The following is a 21,474-nucleotide window of genomic DNA, read 5'->3' on the forward strand; positions in this document are numbered from 1 at the left end:
TCTGCGCTTTATTGCCTAAGTGATTTTTGAAAATGGGACTTAAGCTGTGCTAAGTTGCTTAAGCACTTTAAAAAAAATTGTGCCTGTAGTCTTGTTGGTCAATTTAGAAAATGTGTGAGGCTGAGTTTGAGTCAGTATAATGGCATCTTAATTGTATAGTCCTACACCAAAATACCTATCAAAGTTTCTTTTCTTTTCTATAGAAAGTACACCTGTACGCACTTCTGATGTGGATTATCGACTGTTAGAAGCGTCCAAAGCAGGAGATTTGGAAACTGTGAAGGTAGGTTTGTCTAGGTGATACTTATAGGATGGAAAGTATTACTGAGCAAGACCGTCTTTGCTAGGAGAAGGTGGAATGACCTAAAAATCAAAAGGGAATCCTACAAAAAATGGACAGATTGCTAAGGAGGAATATAAAAGAATAGCATAAGTATGTAGGACAAAATCAGAAAGGCTAAGGCACAAAATGAGTTGCACCTGGCAAGGGACATAAAAGGCAATAAGAGGTTTGTTAAATACATTAGGAGCAAGAGAAAGATCAAGGAAAGTGTAGGTCCTCTACTTAGTGGAAAAGGAGAACTAATAATCGATGACCTCAAGAAGGCTGAGGTGTTTAATGCCTGTTTTGCCTCAGGGTTCACTAAAAAGGTTAATGGTGACCAGATAGTCAACACAATTAAAATTACCAACAAGGGGGAAGAAACGCCAGCCAAAAATGGGGAAAGAACAGGTTAAAGAAATGTTTAGATAGGTTAAATATATTCAAGTCTACAAGGCCTGATGAAATTCATTCTAGGGTACTTAAGGGACTAGCTGAAGCAACCTTGGAACCATTAGCAATTATCTGTGAGAGCTCTTGGAGGATGGAAGAAGTCCCAGAGGGCTGGAGAAGGGTAAACCTATCTTCAAAAAGGGGAACAAAGAGGAACTGGGGGATTATAGTTCAGTCAGTCGTACTTTGATACCTGGAAAAATACTGGAACATTTGTGAACACCTAGAGGATAATAGGATTATAAGAAATAGTCAGCATGGATTTGTCAAGAACAAATCATGCCAAAACAACCTAATTTCCTTCTTTGATGGGGTAACTGGCCTAGTAGAGGGGGGGAAGCAATAGATCGGATATTTGACATTATTATAAGCAAATTAGGGAAATGCGGTCTAGATGAAATTAGTATAAAGTGGGTGCAAAACTGGTTGAAAGACCATATTCAAAGAGTAGTTATGAATGGTTTGCTTTCCAACTGAGAGGATGTATATAGTGGGGTCCTGCAGGGATCAGTCCTGGGTCTGGTATTATTCAAGATTTTCATTAATGACTTGGATAGTGGAGTGGAGAGTATGCTTATAAAAGCTGCAGATGACATGAAGCTGGGTTGTGAGCATTTTGGAGATTAGGATTAAAATTCAAAATGACTTTAACAATTGGCTAATTGGTCTGAATTCAATAAGATGAAATTCAATAAAGATAAGTACTTTGCAGTACTTCACTTAGGAAGAAAAAATGAAATGCACAACTAGAAAATGGGGAATAACTGGCTAGGTGGTAGTATTTCTGAAAAGGATCTGGGGTTTATAGTAGATCACAAACTGAATACGAGTCAACAGTCTGGTGCATGGGAAGTAATTGTCCCACTCTGCTCAGCACTATTCAGGCCTCAGCTGGAGTACTGTGTCCTATTCTGGGCACCACACTTCAGGAAAGATGTGGACCAATTGAAGAGAATCCAGAGGAGAGCAACAACAATGATCAACGGTTTAGAAAACCTGACTGAGGAGGAAAAGTTTTTTTAAAAGGGGTGGGGGGAGGCATGTCTTGCATATCTTGAGAAAAGAATCTTTAAATGTGTTATCAATAGTTCTCTATGTCCACTGAAGGTAGAACAAGAAGTAATGGGCTTAATCTGCAGCGAGGGAGATTTAGGTTAGATATTAGGAACATTTTCTAACTATACGGATAGTGAAGCTCTGGAATAGGCTCCCAAAAGAGGTTGTAGAATCCCCATCATTAGAAATTTTTAAGAACAGGTTGGACAAACACCTGTCAGGGATAGTGTAGGAATACTGGGTTCTGCCTCAGCTCAGGGGGCTGGACTGGATGACTTCTCAAGGTCCCTTCCAACACTACATTTCAGTGATTCTGTGATCATGGTTCTGTCACGGCTTTCTTTTCAATGTTCAGAAATGTTGTTTTTCCTTGTTCCTGTAGAATGACCCCACCCTCCCATGCTTGGGTGCTTGGGCACATATGAGTTCAGGCACACGCGCCATAATGTGATCATAATATGGTATTTTCCCTATCTAACCACTGTTTCTTCCATTAACTTTGAAATGCAAAGCATCCGTGAGCGAGTATTCATTAATGCCAGTGCCTGTAAATGTGATGACTGTACATAATTTGTTTTAGCTAAAAGAATACCCACAAAAGTCAGATCTGGCACATGGCACGTACCATAATTATGGTTTAAATAGAATTTCTCTTTTCAGTGTTCTCCACCAATCCAAACATTTGGGATTATAGTTCCTCCCAGCCATCTGATGGAGACAAAGCACACATGCTTTTGAGAATGTCACATGTAAGGGTCCTGATATCCCTTAGCCATTAGTAGGTGGAGCACACTGTGTCCCCAAGCAGCTGCTAGAGGAGAGAAGAAAGAAGTAGGTCCTTGAGACCTAAAGGAAGCTGCATGGCACACTTTGGTGTGTGGCTGCCATAACAGCACACATGAGGCATTGAAAGCCAGTGAGCCTTAGCCCCACGTGCAGGGCTGATGAGAAGAGGAGAAGAGGGGACAATTATACTGGGGCCCCAAGCTCAGGGGCCCCCTAAAATGTCTTTAACTAGGGTGAAATGGGAGTGAAATTGGAGGGGTGGGGTCCCAGAGAACATGATGAATTGGGGCCCCGAATTTTTCTCGATAGGCTTGCCCATGTGTAACAGGGGAACCCCCACCCCTTTACTAGATATCCAGCATGGTAGACCCTAGCAAGAGAATGAGGCCCCAGTCCAGGCCTGGGCGCCAATTTTGCTAGCATTGCCAGACCCTCCTCCTGCATGAAGTGCCAGGGCAGCTTGGGCTTGAGAGGGGTGAGCAGGGCTGAGTGGCCCCCCAGAACGCCCCGTAAAGGTAGGAAGCGCCACACCAACACTTGGCCTCTTTAGGGCAGGAAGGGAGTCAGGAGCCCCACAGCAGGATGACTGCTCCTTGGACCCAGCATCTCCAGCTTGCAGGATAAAGAAAAGGGGTAGAAAACAGGAACAGATCCAACTCTGCCCCTTCCTTGGGCAGGCACAGCACTTGCCTTGAGGTGGGACACTGGCCTAGGAAAGCCCCCTGTAGCTTTCACAGTCATGTCTTGGTTTGAGTCGCAAATTGAACTGTCTTGGATCCTGAGCGCCTTCCACCCACACCCATGCCAGCTGATGAGCAGGTCTAGCAGCAGTCTTCTTCCTGCAGAAGATTTTCTCTCCACCATGTAGCAGGGAGTGTACCGGCAGCCACAGCCCCGGGAATCAACTTCCCACACACACACCATTGCCAAGCAGACTGGGGGCAGAGAGGAGAAGCTGCTCCAGCTCTTCTTAACAGCACTTTAGTCCTCATAGAAAATGCAGGGTGGGAGCATCTTGCTGGAGTGTAGCTCTGCCTGCAGATGCTCATCAAACCCCGTCCGATCAAAATTCCAGCTCCCACAGGGGCAGGTAGGAGATTAAGGACAAAGAGCAACCACCATTCCGGGTTACCCCTGAGGGGGGAAAGGGATGAGCTAAGGAAAGGAAGCAATGTGCTCTTCCCTCTCCATGTCCCCAACTGACTATGCCCCGCTTGGTTCCACATGGGCGGAGACACTGAAGAAGAGAAACCTCTACAGCTGTCACTTGGAGCAGGACCACACCTCCAGCTGCCTCCTCCTATTCCTCCCGGTAGGGCTCCCCTGCTGTTCAGTCCAGACTTCACAGAGATTTGGGGCTTTGCCTTTTGGTCTTTAAAGAGCAAGCCAGGACAGAGACATCAGGAAGAGTGCAGCCCCCATCCACTCCTTTGCAGAGAAGAAATAGCTGAGTCCTGGTCACAAATACCACTCAAGATGTCAGTCCAGTCAGACACCACTCAGTCTGCAAGGCCTGGCTGAGGAGGAGGTCGAGCAGTGAGAAATAGGCTTCCCCAATCTTAAGAGAAGGCCGAACCCCTTACGGAGGGGACCAGACAACATTGTTAGAGGTTGGCATGTACTTGGAAGGTATTTGCTGGGGCCAGGGTACTCTTATCCTCCTCTTACAGGGCTCTACCCCCATGTTGGAGCAGAGACACGCTGTTGGGGCACCCTAGACAGAAAACCAGCCCAACAATTTGCTCTTTGACCTCTGGGTGTCAGACATGGAGGTGCTCCTTTAGAGTCTGAGGGGTGGATGCTGCCATGTCAGAGGTGGCAAGGAGAACTGCAATCCCTGAGGAAGGAGAACTAGCTCTCAAAGATCTTCTTGACAAATGAGGTATGCCTGATAAGGTCCTTCATGGTTACTGTAGCTTAAGTACATGCGACATGCACCTCCCATGGGACAGTGAGGTGGCTACTGAAGCTTGGAAGGTTTCCAGAGGCCAAAAATGAGAGCTCTGAGCAGGCCAACGCTCTCCCAGTTATGCACTCAAATATGTTGTCCATGTATGACACCATACTGGATATAATCCTATCAATGGGAGCCTTAGCAGAGGGCCGGAGACCCCTGCAGCTAAAACAGTGGGTAGCATATCCTACCTCCAACACCAGGCTAGAAGCCGTGCCCTTTTTCAAGGCAGGCTTTTTTTCAGGAAGAAGTTGTAGATGATCCACTAGCTCTTAGCGTCTTCAGAGAATCGAGGTCCAAGAGATTCCCAGAAGGTCCCCAGAATTTCAGATCAATAGGTGCAGATCCAGGGAGACGAGGACCTACTGTCCAGTCCAATAAAAAAGGCAGACTAACAAAAGGATTTGCTTTTTATGTTACCAAAGAAGAGGTAACAGACTGCAGGAAACCCCTTCAGGCTTCAGATCATTACAGTACAGTACAAGGGCCTGAGCGCAGAGTCCCAACATCACAGGAAGGCTGAGGGATTTCTTCCACATATGGGTCCCACCATGGGTCCATGGACATGATAATAGACCAGTATGCCTAGTTAAGGGCAATGTGAGATGATCCAGGGACTTTTGTCGTTTTGTTGCCCTGGTGCCATGGCAGTTACAGATACAGGCCAATCCGCTGAGCTGGGGAGAAGAGAGGGACACAAGGATCTACTTAATTGTCTCCAAAACAGTGGGGGAGTCTGTGTCCAGTTTTGGACTTGAAAAGAGTCACCTCCTTCCTCGGGATTCAGGATGGAGCCACTAATGCCTGTTGTTCAATATGAACTGTCTCCAGGATATGCCAATCCTTGAATCTCACCAGAAGTATCTGAGATGCACGGAAACAGGAGCAAATGGAACAGATATCCTGGAAATACTGTGGACCTTAGATTTATTGTACATTTAATCCCTTCTCCCACCCATGATAGTCAGAGTATTACAGAAGTTTGCCAGATCTAGGGGAGCCTTTTGTAGCTCCAGGATGGCCAAGAAGGCAGTGGTACCTGGAATTGGTGAAGATATCTGTGTCCCGTTCCCCCCCCAACCTCCCGCCTCTTGTTAATTCTGTACCCAGGGATAGTGCCCAGCACGGTTTGTGATCTCAGTTGAGGCAACACTGCCAGTCATCCTGGATATCTTGCAAGCTTGTGTAACTTTGAGCCTGAGCATCAGGTACATTCGAGTTCAGGCACTGACAGTCAGTGTTCAGAGGCTCAGAGAGGTATAGTCTCAGTTGGCTATCACCCCAAAGTTTCCAGGTTCCTGAGGGTAGTGGATAAACTGAGAGTGATAGTTCATTGTCCGAAGCCTGCATGGGGCTTGAATCTGGTGTTGAGTGTTTCTATGGTTCTCCCTTTGGAACATCTGAGAAGTATTTCTCTGCAATGACTATCCTTAAATCCTGTCTGTAATAGCATTATGTTCAGCAAGAAGTAAGGGGAGCACAATCCCTTTCCTGCAAACAGCTGTATATAATTTTTCTAGGACAAAGTCATGCTCAAGACTTGGCCAGAACTCAGGCCCAAAACATTGTCTGGCTCTCACCTGAACAGAGAATTTGCCCTACCTACATTTGGTCCCAACCCCGAGATGGCTACGTTGCTCAAGCCCTGCAGATTTGTGTGGATGGGACAACAGAGTTCAGGCAGACTCAGAGCCTTTTCATCATGAACCAGGGTTTAAAAGTCAATTATGTTCAGATCTGCTATCTCTGGATGCATCAGAGAGGCTATATGGCAGGAAAGAAAGTACACCTGTAAAGTTCATCCTATCTGATAAGAAGGATTTGCAAGGTTACTTCCCACATCTTTGTCAAACTTCATGGAATAAGCTTGCAGATGTGCCCTTTGTCAAAATGTGTTGCAGGCAGTGGTCTAATGATGATCGCACCTGTAATAAAATGATTAACTTCTTTGCGGAGGTCTGAAGCATCTTCACTGCTGTAGAAGAGAGAAGGGGAAAGTTTCCTTACCTGTTTTCTTTTTTGAGCTCTTCTATACCAGTTCCTATAAAATGCTGGTGCCTGTCTCATTCCTGAGCAGGGCCGGCTCCAGGCACCAGCTTGGCAAGCAGGTGCTTGGGGCGGCCACTCCGGAGAGGGGCGGCAGGTCCAGCTATTCGGCGGCAATTTGGCGGATGGTCCCTCACTCCCGCTCGGAGCGAAGGACCTCCGGTCGAAGTGCCGCACAGATCGCGATCGCGGCTTTTTTTTTTTTTTTTTTGGCTGCTTGGGGCGGCCAAAACCCTGGAGCCGGCCCTGTTCCTGAGAATGTCAATGCAGTGTCCCTGATATGATCCAATTGCTACTGTTACTACAGTTATTTAGTGGTTTTTAAATTTTTCTTTAATATTGCTTTCGAAGTATTCAACTGAAGGCTGAGTGATGATAGACCTTGATAGCTGAGTGTATGGCATCCTCAAAAGTCTCAATGTTATCCTTTGAATGACTGTGCACATATACATTGCATTATGCGTGTATGTGCTCCCAATGCACTCAAGTTGGAGACTTTTGCCAGCAGTATCACTACACGGCACATGTGCTGCTTGGGGCGGCCAAAACCCTGGAGCCGGCCCTGTTCCTGAGAATGTCAATGCAGTGTCCCTGATATGATCCAATTGCTACTGTTACTACAGTTATTTAGTGGTTTTTAAATTTTTCTTTAATATTGCTTTCGAAGTATTCAACTGAAGGCTGAGTGATGATAGACCTTGATAGCTGAGTGTATGGCATCCTCAAAAGTCTCAATGTTATCCTTTGAATGACTGTGCACATATACATTGCATTATGCGTGTATGTGCTCCCAATGCACTCAAGTTGGAGACTTTTGCCAGCAGTATCACTACACGGCACATGTGCCCCTGCTCTCCTTGTGCTTTCAGGCAAGGACATAAAAGGGGTGTCCCGCTGCCCTCCTGTCAGGTCCTTCTCATTGCCCGTGGCAAGAGTTGGAGCTCCCTAAAGCCTTAGCTTTGGTCAGCCAGCTTTAGAAAACTTTGTCAATAGTTGTTATAGTTATATTGTAAGTGTAGTTTAGTGTGTAGCATATATTAAAGTACAGAAGAGTGTAGTATAGTTATGTATATATAGTTCTATTAGTACCTGGAGGATTTACTATGAGGAAATCCCCAGGTTTTAAACAGTGTGCCACTTGCAGGGCCGTTATCCCTTTCACAGATGGGCACAAGAGTTGTCTGATTTGTTTGAATGAGGGGCATGTTAGGGTCAAATGCCTTATTTGTACCTCCTTTCCCACCCGGACTAAGAAGCAGAGAGAGACTGTTGCTTGCAGGTTCTCCTCACGAAAGAGGCGATGTGACCTGCCTCTGAGCCGTCTCCCAGTTGTGATCCTGGGGCCTCTGGATTAACTCAGAGTGCTCCTCCAGCTTCTTCTGAGTCCAAAGATAAGTTTGGGAGCAAACATCATGCTTCCCCATTTCTGTCTGGGCTGAAGAGTTCTAAATGTTCAGTATCTCACAAGACCTCTAAATCTAGGTCTTTTCCCAGAAATGCATCTAGTAAATCCTCCAGCACCCCTGGAAGGGGGGAGCACAGAGTGTGGCATAGCCAGAGGGCTGTGTTCTGAAGAGGACGCCGCGATCCTTGGAGCGACACAGGTCGAGAAGCAGAAGTGATATCACCAACAGTCAGCATACCAACCTGTGGAGCTGTTCCGCAAGACAACCAGCAGGAGGCGCTAGCGCGGTGAGTCCCACCCCATCACAGGGTCTGAAAAAACAGATGATACTATGCACATGGTTCAGTGGTAACAGCTGACACATCTGTTGTTTGGACATTCAAATTTTCCCTTTCCTGGACAATTGGCCAATGCAGGCAGCAGCATCAGATGAGTGTTATCATCATCATCATCGCTTATCTAGGCTTGTCTCAGAGAATCTTTCACTGGATTTCTCACTGTATCAGACTCTGATACCAGCTTACTAAAGTCTCTCCTCCATCAAGAATGACCGCTCACTCCACCAGAGCTCAGCTTTCCTGGGCAATGTTCCAACAGCTAATATATGCAAGGCAGCAACATGGTTTTCTGTACTACTTCTACTGATTATGCCATTGCACAAGCTCTCTCGATGATGCCAGCTTTGGCAAGTCTCCGTTTTGGTGATCCAAACTCCCTCCACCTACATTGGAATGTATATGAGCACAGTCAATCAAAGGAAAAAAGAAACAGTTACTTACCTTATAATAACTGTTCTTCAAGACATGTTGTGCACATATACATTCCACGACCCTCCCACCTTTCCTGCTACTTTGGTCATTGCTTACAGTGGTGTTAAGGAGTGGAGAGGGAGGTGGTGGACATGCCTCTTGTATGCCTTCACCTGAGAGCAAGAGGAGAACACCCATATTGCTGGCAAAAGTCTCCGACTTGAGTGCACTGGGCGCACATACACCTACAGTGGATGTTTAGGTACCCAACACGTCTCTAAGAACAACAGTTACTGTAAGGTACGTAACCATTTTTTCTGTCTCTGTCTGTTGATTGGAGAAACTATAACCCCCAAGTGTCTGGACTGGTACAGAAAATCTCAAAAAAAGAACATTAACAGGTAAAGAAAATTTCCCCTTGCATTACAACTGCCCCTCTATCTTACCTTCTCCAACACACCCCCAGCTTATCATAGCTTTGGCAAACATAAGTGTGGCTGAAATACTGCGCTGTTGGTTTTAGACACAAGGTATCGTAGAAAAATTGAGCAAAATTGGTTCGGCCTTGTATGTTGTCTGGTTTGTGTATATGTGTTATACAAACATATGAACACTTCCCACACTGTGTGTTCCAATAAAAAATGTTGTGTGTGCACTAACTCAACAGCTGAACTGGCTTTGTTCAAGCGTGCCTTGTTCTGTATATTGCTCTGAGATCTATAGAACAAACCAAGTCTGAAAAAAATGGGTTCATTGGTTCTTAAGGTAAAAATTGAAAGGTTTTTCATACATGTGTAGAATTTGTGGCAGGGGAAGTCAATTCAGCCTAAGGCTTACAATGTTGGGGTTGAATATGCACAATAGACTTTGCCAGTAGAATTTGTGCTGCGGAGGTTACCAAACAGAAGTGTCAGCTACAGTACTGTGGGGATTTCCCTATGCTTTAGAATAGACTAGAACATTGTGTGGTTATAGTTGGTAAATGTTTATTCTTTAATGGTGACTACTGTAGAGCTAAGGCAGGTTTGGATGTTAGGGCCACTGTGAATATTTTTAGCTTGATCTAAACTTGCAAGAGTTTTTAAAGCCTACCAGACCTTACAAAGACTTCACCATTTCCCAGACTATCTTGTGTCTGAAGAGGGAGACAGAGGGGTAATGGTGCCTCCCCCTTCAAAGCAAGTGACCTAGACAAAGGAGCACATGGCTGAGACAAGAATTCAAGAGTTCTTACCTCTGCCACTTAGTGGCCTTAACTTTTCATTTTTACGTAGCACTTTACAAGTATTGTTTAGCTAGATCTCGCAACATTCTGTAAGAAAATAGCATCTTATTAGATGGGTTAATAGATGGGTTAACTAAAGTAGGGAGGTTGTGATTTCTTCAAGATGATATAGCAAATTGGTATAAGAGCCAGGATTAGAGCATAGCTCTCCTGACTCCCCATTCCACTATATGCCAGTGTTTAATTCACTAGACCACAGACCTCCCTAAACAAGCCACTAACATGTCTTTCTGATTCCCCATCTGCAAAATGGGGATAATACCTGCCTGCCTCATCTCTTGACCCAACTAGACTGGGATTCTATTTACCAGTATTCTACTTTGGAGAGGTGAACTCAAAATATACTGCCTTAAAATAGGGGGGAAAGTCGTCAAATTGAAGCCATGAACAGTTAGGAAGTGCCCATGTTCAAGTTTATGAAATGGCCCACTATCCGAAAGGAATATTTTATTTACTTTTCAAACTTTAATTAAGGAGGAAGAAATGAGTTGAAAACATAAACAAGTTTCAAACTGTGATCAAGTTCTGTAGTAAACGTTTTGTTTCCTCTTTGATCTTAACAGCAGCTTTGCAGTCCTCAGAATGTGAATTGCAGAGATTTGGAGGGACGTCATTCAACCCCGCTCCACTTTGCTGCAGGTTATAATCGTGTATCTGTAGTAGAGTATCTGCTGCACCATGGGGCAGATGTGCACGCCAAAGACAAAGGGTAACTTTTCAGTATTGTTTCTTATTAACCAATGTTCCTCACATTCGTTGTGGGAGAGAGTTAATAGTCTTTTCAGTAATGTTTAGCTTTCTGGTATTACTGGTATCAAAATATTAGACGATAGTATTCTAGTTGGGATAACTTTACTTCTTTAATCTCTGCAGCTTTTTCCTCCTCTGGTCTCTTTTTTATTTGTTTGTTATTTCTGCTTAATAGCAGTTTATCAAATATTTTGGAAGGTCTAAAATTAGCTTTTTAGTTATATGATGTGAAATAGCCAGTGTGAAAGTAGAATGAATTATATTGTAAAAATAGAATGGATTAAAGAAATGCTGTGTGTACCTTTAAGCAGAAATAAGGAATGCTGAAATACAGGTGTCAGGAAAAGGAACATTTAAGGCATAAACAATGAGTCCGCTTAAGCTAATGGTGAAACATCAGCCGGAGATCTGTAAAAGTTAGTAAGAAAATTGAATATGTATGTCTAGCCTCGGGTAAACTTGTCAGTTCTGCTTTCTTTGTTCTCTTGTTAAGTTCGCGCCCTTTTTATCTGTATAAAATAAGGTAGTGTGGGTCTTGGATGGTGCTCACATTATCTGGGTGTTATTAGCAGAGCGCTGTGCTAATAAAACAGAGTGGTCTGACAAACTGTGAGTCCTGAGTCTAACTTTGACACCAGGATGAACTCTACATTTTTCTCTTCTTCATAGATGGTTTATATTAATGCAGAAAGCTAACTTTTAAAAAGTTAACAATTGGGCTCTATAACTATTATAGCATGTTTTCCCCCTTTTAAATCAAACTATCTGGAAAGGCTAGAAATACTACACAAACTCTTTATTATTTCTAGCCTTTCCGGATAGTTTGATTTAAAAGGGGGAAAACATGTCACAATAGTTAGAGAAACCAATAATCAACTTTTTAAAAGTTAACTTTCTGTATTAATATAAACCATCTGTGAAGAAAGAAAAACGCACAGAGTTTCAACATTAGGTTCAGGTCCTAAATGTCCTGAAGTTTTAAGCTCCTTCCAAATGGAATTGAGTAGTTTTTTCCCCACAATATTACACGTACAGGGCTTACTAATGCCCAAACGTCACATGTCAGATGGGATTTTAGCCACCCACCAAAAACCCTTTTTGGAAATCTACACTCAAGTGTCCAAAGTCAACATTACGGCAGTGATTCTTGCAACATATGGGTATTGATAGCAATATTGGTATGGCCTGTTTATAGAAATTATTAATAACAACAATTGGTCGAACATCATCAGTTAGGAACATCATTGGCAAGAGCTGAAGAAAAGCTGTTTTCATTCATTGCCTGGAAAAGCGATGTTCATTTCATAGGTACCTCAATAGCAGGGCATGTAAAGCTGTGAAATTGGGGATACTAAAAGATGCTGATAGCCTCAGAGGGGGGGAAAGACTGTTTTATCCACTGGAGCTTTGTAAACTTGTATTTGAATTCGACTTTCTGTGACTATTAAAACTTTCTTTCTCTTTAATTAGCGGCTTAGTACCCTTGCATAATGCCTGTTCATATGGACACTATGAGGTGGCCGAGCTATTGGTGAGGCATGGGGCCTCTGTCAATGTGGCAGACCTGTGGAAATTTACCCCGCTGCATGAAGCAGCAGCAAAAGGAAAATATGAAATCTGCAAGCTGCTTTTAAAAGTAAGTCATTTACAATTACCAAATGTATTTTTAAATGTGTGTTGTTACATTTAAGATCTGAAAAAAAGATCATTTTATTATTTTTCAGAGAGTTAATTTGAATCCATTTTCATCTTAAATTTTACTGTGATATCTGGCGGTTTCTATATTGAATGTAAAGACGTTTGAAGTGCCTTTCAGAACGTTTTCCACTCCATGCATCTGATGAAGTGGGTTTTAGCCCACGAAAGCTTATGCTCCAATACATCTGTTAGTCTATAAGGTGCCACAGGACTCTTTGTTGCTTTTTACAGATCCAGACTAACACGGCTACCCCTCTGATACTTTCAGTACATGTTTACTTTATTAAAATTCATCAGTACAGATGATTTTTCAAGACAATGTTTTAATTTATTCTGAAATATTCCTCTTAATTCATTCAGTAATGTCAGCTAAATAACATTTGCTTCATACAAACTGAAACAAATGGAATTAGTTTTAAGGATACAAAAAAATGAACTTTTACTTCTGGAATAGTTTCTACAATTGAATAAACTTGCATTGGTATTTGTGCAAGTGTACAGAAAACAGCAATAATCAAATGTCTTTAGAAAATCTCTTATGTATGAGAAAAGCCCCAAAGGAAATGTAAATTAAGACAGTTTGGAAGAAGCACGATAATCAGCAGGAGTGCTCAAGCTAGCAGCCCTTGCTTTAAACAAAACCTCTTAATGAGAATGTTTAAAATAAGCTTGACAAAATTGTAAGAAATTAATAGGGAACTTACTCTCACACATTGTTTTCATCATAGGCGTTTATATACTTTTTTAAAGGGTAGGCAGTTGTCATGCTCTCTTCACCCCTTTTTACATGGTTGCTGCTTAGCCAAGCTATTCCTACTCAACCTTGTTAATTTTTCTGAGGACTTTTGCACTTTGATGGAGGACCACCACAGCAATTTAAAATCCTGCTGCAGTAGAAACCACAAGCCTCACTGAGGTCCCAGGGCTGTGCTTGATGAGGGCCCCTAAAGTGACATCTGATTACAGAAGTTACCTCAAACTCTCAAAATCAGTTTTCTTTTATCAGCACTGGAGTGCTCTGCAGCCCAGCTATCGTTCCAGTGGGGGGTTAGCCATTCTTGCACTCAACCTCAAAGGATCCTCAACAAAAGTCAGTTCCTTAATAGACACATCACAGAAGACTTAGAAGCACTCCCTAAAGTCCCTAGGAGGTTGAGATTATAATACCTGTTGTAAATCAGACTTTTGCATCCAAGAGCTAAACGTGCTCCACTGACACACCCTTAAAATTTGCACTGTTGGTTTTTAAAACTGTTGGCCCTGGGTACATTTGAGACGATTTCCTTGAACCTTGTACTGGTTATTTGTGCTCATAGCCCACTTGCTATGAAGGGTTTCTGCTGCTCTGACTGGCAATAATGCCTTTGTTTTGGTGTGCACTGTGCTGCGGAATTTGCACTCTCCTGAAATCTGCCTTACTTTGTTCCACTACACTTGAATTTAAAAAAATTAAAAATAAAGCTGTTTTTTCAAATGGATTTTTGGGATGCGTGCTGTTGGCCTTATCTCGTGTGACCTTCTCTTCCATTACCTTGCTTTGAACTGCATCCTCTCCTTTGCTTCTCTGTGCTTGTAGGTGAAGAGGACTATCTTTGTGTTCCTTAATTTTTGTCTGTTTCTCAGTAGCCATGCCAATAGCATTCTCCCTGTCTGTTTATATATGGCCCTGTCAGCATATATCTGAGCCAATGGATGTGTGTTTTGTTGTCCTCCAGAAGGAGAAAAGTTCCACTTTGAAACCTTTCACATTAGGGATATAGAGCTGTAATTTTCAGAAGACTGCAATAGACATTTTAAACAATGTGCCACAGAAAACACTCTCTCCAAAAGCTGCCTGGATGCATTAGAGCCAATCTCTGCCCGCTTCTTCAATTCACATCCTTACTCTATACTCCTGTCTAATATAGAGACAGCCTTGGAAGCAGCACAATGGTAAACTTTCCCCCCAAATTGCCCACCTTAGCTAATAGCAGGGCTGCTTCGCTGGTGCTAACAACTGTTAAACTGCTCTGAACATTGCTATACAACAGTGGGTAATATGTTGGCAGTTGCCAGCACCTTGTATATTGCAGCTCTCCCACTGTTATGACACCGCAGGAACTGCACCATTGTTAGCAATGGTGGGAAAGTTAAGGGGAGAAAGTAATGTGGGGAGCTAACCTTTGATAAAAACGTTCCCTACTGTAGATTCGCATTCTTCTCCTGAATCTCAGCTTTGCTACATTGTTGCCATTAACAATGGTGCAACTCACTAAGTTGTAGTGATGCAATACATTCCTATGGGCCATCCTGTTCTGAGTGCTCCATTGCACTGCATCAACATTCAGCACTCCTCCATCCTTTCCAGGACCAGTACACTGGGTACCTATTCTGCAAGGCCCAGAGGCAGAGGTTTGTGTGTTAGAGAGACTGTACTAAAAGCTTTTAAATGTGGATTGTAGAAATCAGCATTTTGTATTGTATAAAAATATATACTTAAGTTTTGGAACAAGAAAGCCTTTATGTGGCAGTGCAGCAGCTTATAAAGCACAAAACTCAGAAGCTGCAGTAGCTCAAAACAGAATTATCAGGGTATAGGAGGAAACCTGCACAACCTACAGAGTGGATTGCCAAAGGGGTTACAGGAGCATTGTCAGATTGTACAGAAGTGCCTTTACGACACCAGTGCTTTTAGATTGTGCTAGCATTGCAACTGTGAAGAATGACCACATGCAGAATACAGCTGGGATCAGGGCCGGCTTTAGGCCGATTCCCCGCGCCTAAAAGGGCCCCGAAGAAGAGCGCCTATCTTTTTAATTTTTACTCACCCAGCGGTGGTCCGGGTCTTCGGCGGCACTTCGGCGGTGGGTCCTTCATTCACTCCGGGTCTTTGGCGGCATTTCGGCGGCGAGTCCTTCAGTGCCATGGAAGACCCGGAGCGAGTGAAGGACCCGCCACCGAAGTGCCGCCAAAGACCCGGACCGCCGCCAGGTATTCGAATCAGGCATTGCACTACCTAAAGCCAGCCCTGGCTGGGATGACCCTTGCTCCAAGCAATTGCCTTTACAGTGATGCAGTGCCAAAACTTGTGAACCATAGCAAGCTGTGTAGTGTATGGATGCAAGAGGTTACAAGTGCAGTGTACGTTTAAAGCACCACAGTCCTCTAGTATAGACAAGGCTCTTCAGACCTCATAGACTCATAGACTTTAAGGTCAGAAGGGACCAATATGGTCATCTAGTCTGACCTCCCGCATGATGCAGGCCACAAAAGCTGACCCACCCACAACAGAATCTTCCAGCCTGCGACCCCTGCCCTATGCTGCGGAGGAAGGCGAAAAACCTCCAGGGCCTCTGCCAATCTACCCTGGAGGAAAATTCCTTCCCGACCCCAAATATGGCGATCAGCAGTACCCCGAGCATACAGGCAAAGGTTGCTTTGTAGATTAGCAGTTTGGGTTTAGCTTTCATAATGTATATTCTGTTCAGTGGGTATCCACTAAAGTACGTGGCTGTTAATTCATGAAAATGGGTTGCCAAAATCTCACTAGCTTTGAGAGCATTTACAGTGCTATGCTGCAGAATGCAGTCCATGAACTGACATACCTAAGTATTGCACTCATGTATTTGTGGCAATAACATGTAGAGTTGTTATTTGTAGCATGGAGCAGATCCAACAAAAAAGAACAGAGATGGTAACACTCCTCTAGATCTGGTGAAAGAAGGAGACACAGATATACAGGACTTGCTGCGGGGAGACGCTGCCTTGCTAGATGCTGCCAAAAAGGGTTGTCTGGCAAGAGTGCAGAAGCTGTGTACACCAGATAATATCAATTGCAGAGACACCCAAGGAAGAAATTCAACACCATTACATCTTGCAGGTAAGCAATTTACCAGAGCTTCTAGACTCTCTTATCACAGTTATGCAACATAATCAACAAAAACCAGAGCTTGTTATAAGGAACTGACATAGTAATAGTTTCACAGCGAATTGCCTTGGTTACTATGCCAGCTCTCTAGACATATTACAGGAAGAAAGTAGCTTGCAAAAGAGGTGCTATTGAACTCTAAAAATCAAATCGTTTTAGCTTTCCCACCTTCCCAGTTTTTCTGTTAGTTCTGCTGATGCTCTATTTTTTTTCCTCTTTTTGTAGCCGGCTATAATAACCTGGAAGTAGCCGAATACCTTCTAGAGCATGGTGCTGACGTTAATGCTCAAGACAAAGGAGGACTAATCCCCTTACATAATGCAGCATCCTATGGGGTAAGTATAAGCATTTATACGTGTGATTTACAGCGCTAAGCTTCTAGTAATTTTGTAATATTTTTAGTACACAAAGTAGGGGGAAGTCTTTCAAGTGGTTGCATCTAAAGCAAAGTATTGCGACAGACTGTCTTATCTGGAACGAAGTTTGGTCTCCGTAGCCATGAGAGAATTATTGGTCCACGTCACTGCTATATCATATTCCCACAGGTCTCGGTGGCTTTCATACAAAAGCCCAACATTTGACTAGGAGGGGGATGCAGTTGGTACTACTGTGTACAGGGTCCTTACAGAAATTTTGGAATACCATTGAAACAGTAGTTATGACAACCAAAACATTTGTAGCAAGTTGGCATAATGTTTGGCACCTCTTCTTTTTAACCAAAGAAATCTCTCCAGCAGTTGTAGAAATAGGGAAAGATTCAGATGGTGATTAAGAGTTTGAGTGGGAAGGAAGAGAGAGCAGTGTCTGTGGATCAAGCACAAGTTCACTGTGGAGCAGCATTATTAGGACGAGTAGTCTGTTAGTGATCTCCCTTCCTTCCCACCCTCACAAAGCAGTATTAACATACAGAGAATCAAGCATCTTTATGTGCAATATCTGCACAGATGTAAGATGGATCTTTTCCTAAAACACTACATGCCACTTTACCTTGTGGGTGAGTTCAGAAGGAAATCTGTTACAAGCAATTGCGTGAAATCCGTTCTTGACAGAATCCCAGGTAGATGAAAGACTACATACATGACACTAAGTTAATGCCAGATTTGTTTGCCTCTTCCAGTTGTGTTTTCCTCTACTTCCTCCCATTATTGTAAATGTAATTTCAGCAACTAGAACACTGACAAAAATAACCGCACTGGAGATCAGAGGGGAAATGGCTTGAATGCGGTAATTGAGTCCAAAATTGTTTTGACATTTATACCAATGTGCAAGTTAACAAATTGCATATATTTAATTGTGCTGTTGTGATGCTGTATTTTATGTCTGTTTGTCAGTGGTTATTTCAGATACTGTACCAGATATGTTGCAATACCTGGGTATGATGGGAAGGATTAACCATGGAATGCAAGTCTCTAATCTGATTCTTCCTTTTGTTAGGGATCGTTTGAAGTCGTTAACATTATTTGAATATTTTTTAAGTCTTATGCTGCAGGTGTATTTTCAAACTTTAGTAAACTAGCTCTTTTCCATCTTTGCAGAACAATCCATCACAGCTCAGTACATTTTCTATGTCTTCGAGGTCAATCCTTTGCTTGTAATATATACATTTTATATAGTTAAATTACAGATTATTTATCACATTTGTTAGCCTTGCGTTTCATTTACTGTGTTTTGTCACAGCTGTATAGGATAGTTCTTTTAAATTCTTAACAACTGAGCAGTACTTAATCCTTGCTGTTTATTGCTCCCTCAGACATTCTGTGAGCAAATTTAACAAGTTTCCCAATTGCTAAACAGTAAATCTTACATAAAGAAGGCAGAAGGAAAAAAGGATATCAGAGACAGACCTGGTTTTTTATATGCCTTTGACATCTCTTGCCTCTGCCATTTACAGATGTCCACAGTCTCTGATTTAGTGTTGTATTAGAAAACTTGGTTTTAGAAGTGGGATACAAGGGAGAAAAGTGCCGGCCTACCACAGTTACACAAAGATGTTTCATTTTCAGTCAGTATAAAATATTTATCTAGCCAAAAAGGTCTGATAATCATGGAAGGAGAACTGGGAACTACTATCTCCATGTTTTTCAGGGAGTGGAAGTGAGTGGCAATATGCTTTGTCAAAAGTCTAATGACCTTGAAGTAAAATGAACAAAAATTGGGAGAGAGGGTCTTAGAGTGCATTGAACTGACCATGGATTCCAAATGAAAATAAATGTTGTGATTTCTGTCTTATTCTTAATGCAGAGGACTATACGTTTACCCTTAGCTAACACCCATAATTTCAGCATCAAATGTTTTAATCTGCTGAAAGAGAAATTGGAGGGTATTTGGAATAGAAAATTGCCAATAATTGTTTCACACTAATAATCACTTTAAGAAATCCTAATTCCAATCTAATTCAGTGTCACCTTTTCTGTGAGGTTAATGAGAGTTGTGTTTAATGTTTTCATCAGCTTTTTTTTAAAAAATTGTATGTTCTCCTTATTGTATATTAGCCATCAGCACCTCTTAATCTCAGTGATATGGCATAGATTAGCTGTGAAGGGAGGAATACTTCTGTTGTTGCTCCTGAATTTTTATCTAATGTATTCAACGTTTTGTAATTCCTTCGTTAAAAATTGGTTTTCCTTTAGTTCCCCCATCTTAATGTTGGAGATACCCTGCTTATTTACCATATAATTAGGTAGTGTCTTTTATACCATGTGGCAGAAAAGTATGGGAAATACCAATTGCTCTGAAAGTTCAGAAGGGGAGAAGTGAGATTAGCAATCTTTTAAAACAATATTTCTTTAGCGATAAAGTCAAGCCTTTTTGCGAGAGGTTGGTAGCTACTTTAAAAAAAACAGTAGGGAAAGATGAAATCTGTCAGTGTCATGAACCTTTGGGTTTGGGTCTGTGCTGACTATTTCAAACAAGTTTTCATACTTCAATGTGCTATTTTTTTCGCTGAGCGTACTGCTTTTGCCTTTATGCAATGATAAACCAGTTAGTAAAAACACTCATAGGAAGGTGATACAGGGAGTAATTTTTCCCTATAATTTGTTTCCTTTTCTTCTTTTTTAATTTGGATGATGATTTTAAATGGTTTGTAGTTGTAAGGGTGGGTACAAAAGCAAATTACATATCTGTTAAAATGCCCCATCCATAGCCTATGGAAATAAACGTAGCTGAGGAAAACTACCAGCATAAGTTTTGTTAAAAGTATGTTTTGTAGCTCATTGTACCAAATAATGAAATAAATGCTCAAGGGCCAGGTTTTCAAAAGGGTTCATTACCCAGCAGCCACAACTGAATCCGACCACTTATTTAGGTGCCCAAATGGGAGCACTTCTTAAAATGTGGCCCAAGTCACTAAGATGCAATAACTGACACTATATAAACGACAATAGTTAGAACACAGAAAATAATATTGATATTCTGTAGATCTTTAACCGTTTGTTTTCTAACATTGGGTGTAAGTCAATGAACTGCTAAGCAGAACAAAAGCAGCGTATGAAACGTGTTCCTTTATCCCTGTTTATACATATTTAAAATCTACATCAGGCCATATTAGCTACAGCAATCTGAAGAAAGATGGTACTTGTTCTGCTTGTCAGTATCTGGAATGTTCTTCCTGCTCCCAGGGACTTCATAGTGGTATCTGAGCTCCAGAAATAAAAAGAACAGTTCAGGAGTAAACACACTAACTTTCCTCAGCAAAGTCCCAGTCCTATAAACACTTACACACTGGACGTCACACACAGTAAAGCACATTTGTAAATATGTGCAGGATCAGGGTCTGAAAGTATAAAGAATTCTTCTTAGAATAAGATAATACAAATCTGAAACTCCACATAATCATCTCTTTCTGTAACATCAAGCAAAGAAAATCACCTAATCTCATTATTCTGGAGCTGAACTGCTTAATAGCTTATATACAGTATAGCTAAACCACATGATTAAATGCAATCCAAAACAACTCGCACAACTGATTCCCTTGAGAGAACTGGGAAGTTGGGGTTTCCTTTGCACTTTCATATTTAGAGAAATGTAGTTTATTCAACTAACAAAATATGGCCTTGTGCTGCCTTACGCAGCTTTGAAATTGCAAAGCTGAGCTCGGGAAGAGGAAAGAATGTCCATCATTGTTCATATGCCCATAGCTGATGGGAACGATTTTCAGTCTGACTGGAGGGAAAGTTGTTGTGACATAGGCAGGTGAGTGGTGGAGGTGGGTGTAAATAAAGGGAGGGGGAATGAAGAGGATCTCTGAATATCCATATTATCTCTACATAAAAGAAATGGAGATCTGGCTTAACAATATCGCATTGTATGGCTTCTACATTGCTGTACCCTGTAGCAGCTACTCTATACTTTAATGATAAAAGTATTGTGTTTTTTTTTTCAGCATGTGGATATAGCAGCGCTCTTGATTAAATACAGCACATGTGTAAATGCAACGGATAAATGGGCATTCACACCGTTGCATGAAGCAGCACAAAAAGGAAGAACACAGCTATGTGCTCTGCTACTAGCTCATGGAGCAGATCCAACCATGAAGAACCAAGAGGGTCAAACACCTTTAGACCTGGCAACGGTAAGTTCATATTGCAAAGCATCAGAAACTGTTATAAAGAATTGACTTTATGTATTAAATGACACTCAGTGCTTCCACTGTGCCAGTGGTCCTCAGCCTTCTCCAGCCTGGGATTTGGGAAGGGTAGGGTGGCCAGGACTTCTTGACGTCCATGCACAACCCCTCTGTTGGCGGCAAGCCCATGCACAACACGTAGGATGAGATTCTGGTATCTCTTAGTTAAGGTTTAAAGTACCAGTTTCATTCCCAGCACTTTAATTTTACCCTAATTGAACCTATCCACCTGAAATGTTACAGATGTGAGCTTTAGCCAGCACACACTTTTATTACTTGAATCCTTTCAGAGAAATAGATGAGACTTTGAGGAAGTATGAGTGTTCCAAAAAAGGTATTCTCAGTTCTTAAATAATTACTCAACCAATTTTATGGCACAACGTAACTCCAAAACAATGTGGCTAGAATGACCCAGAACCTCCAAACTTGTTGTTAG

At 42.2% G+C, this 21,474-nt stretch overlaps 1 protein-coding gene across 1 annotated transcript in view; it reads left to right on the forward strand.

Annotated features, from left to right (window-relative positions):
- The window catches only part of TNKS (tankyrase), a 296,841-nt gene that overhangs the window by 243,912 nt on the left and 31,455 nt on the right, over positions 1-21,474 (forward strand). The window contains exons 13-18 of the mRNA XM_065404557.1: positions 204-283; positions 10,620-10,765; positions 12,277-12,442; positions 16,144-16,363; positions 16,637-16,746; positions 20,796-20,984. Of these exons, the coding sequence (XP_065260629.1) occupies positions 204-283; positions 10,620-10,765; positions 12,277-12,442; positions 16,144-16,363; positions 16,637-16,746; positions 20,796-20,984 (911 nt within the window). The remainder of the gene's footprint in view (positions 1-203; positions 284-10,619; positions 10,766-12,276; positions 12,443-16,143; positions 16,364-16,636; positions 16,747-20,795; positions 20,985-21,474) is intronic.

This window comes from Emys orbicularis, chromosome 5 (assembly GCF_028017835.1).
Source record: "Emys orbicularis isolate rEmyOrb1 chromosome 5, rEmyOrb1.hap1, whole genome shotgun sequence".
Taxonomy (NCBI): Eukaryota; Metazoa; Chordata; order Testudines; family Emydidae; genus Emys; species Emys orbicularis.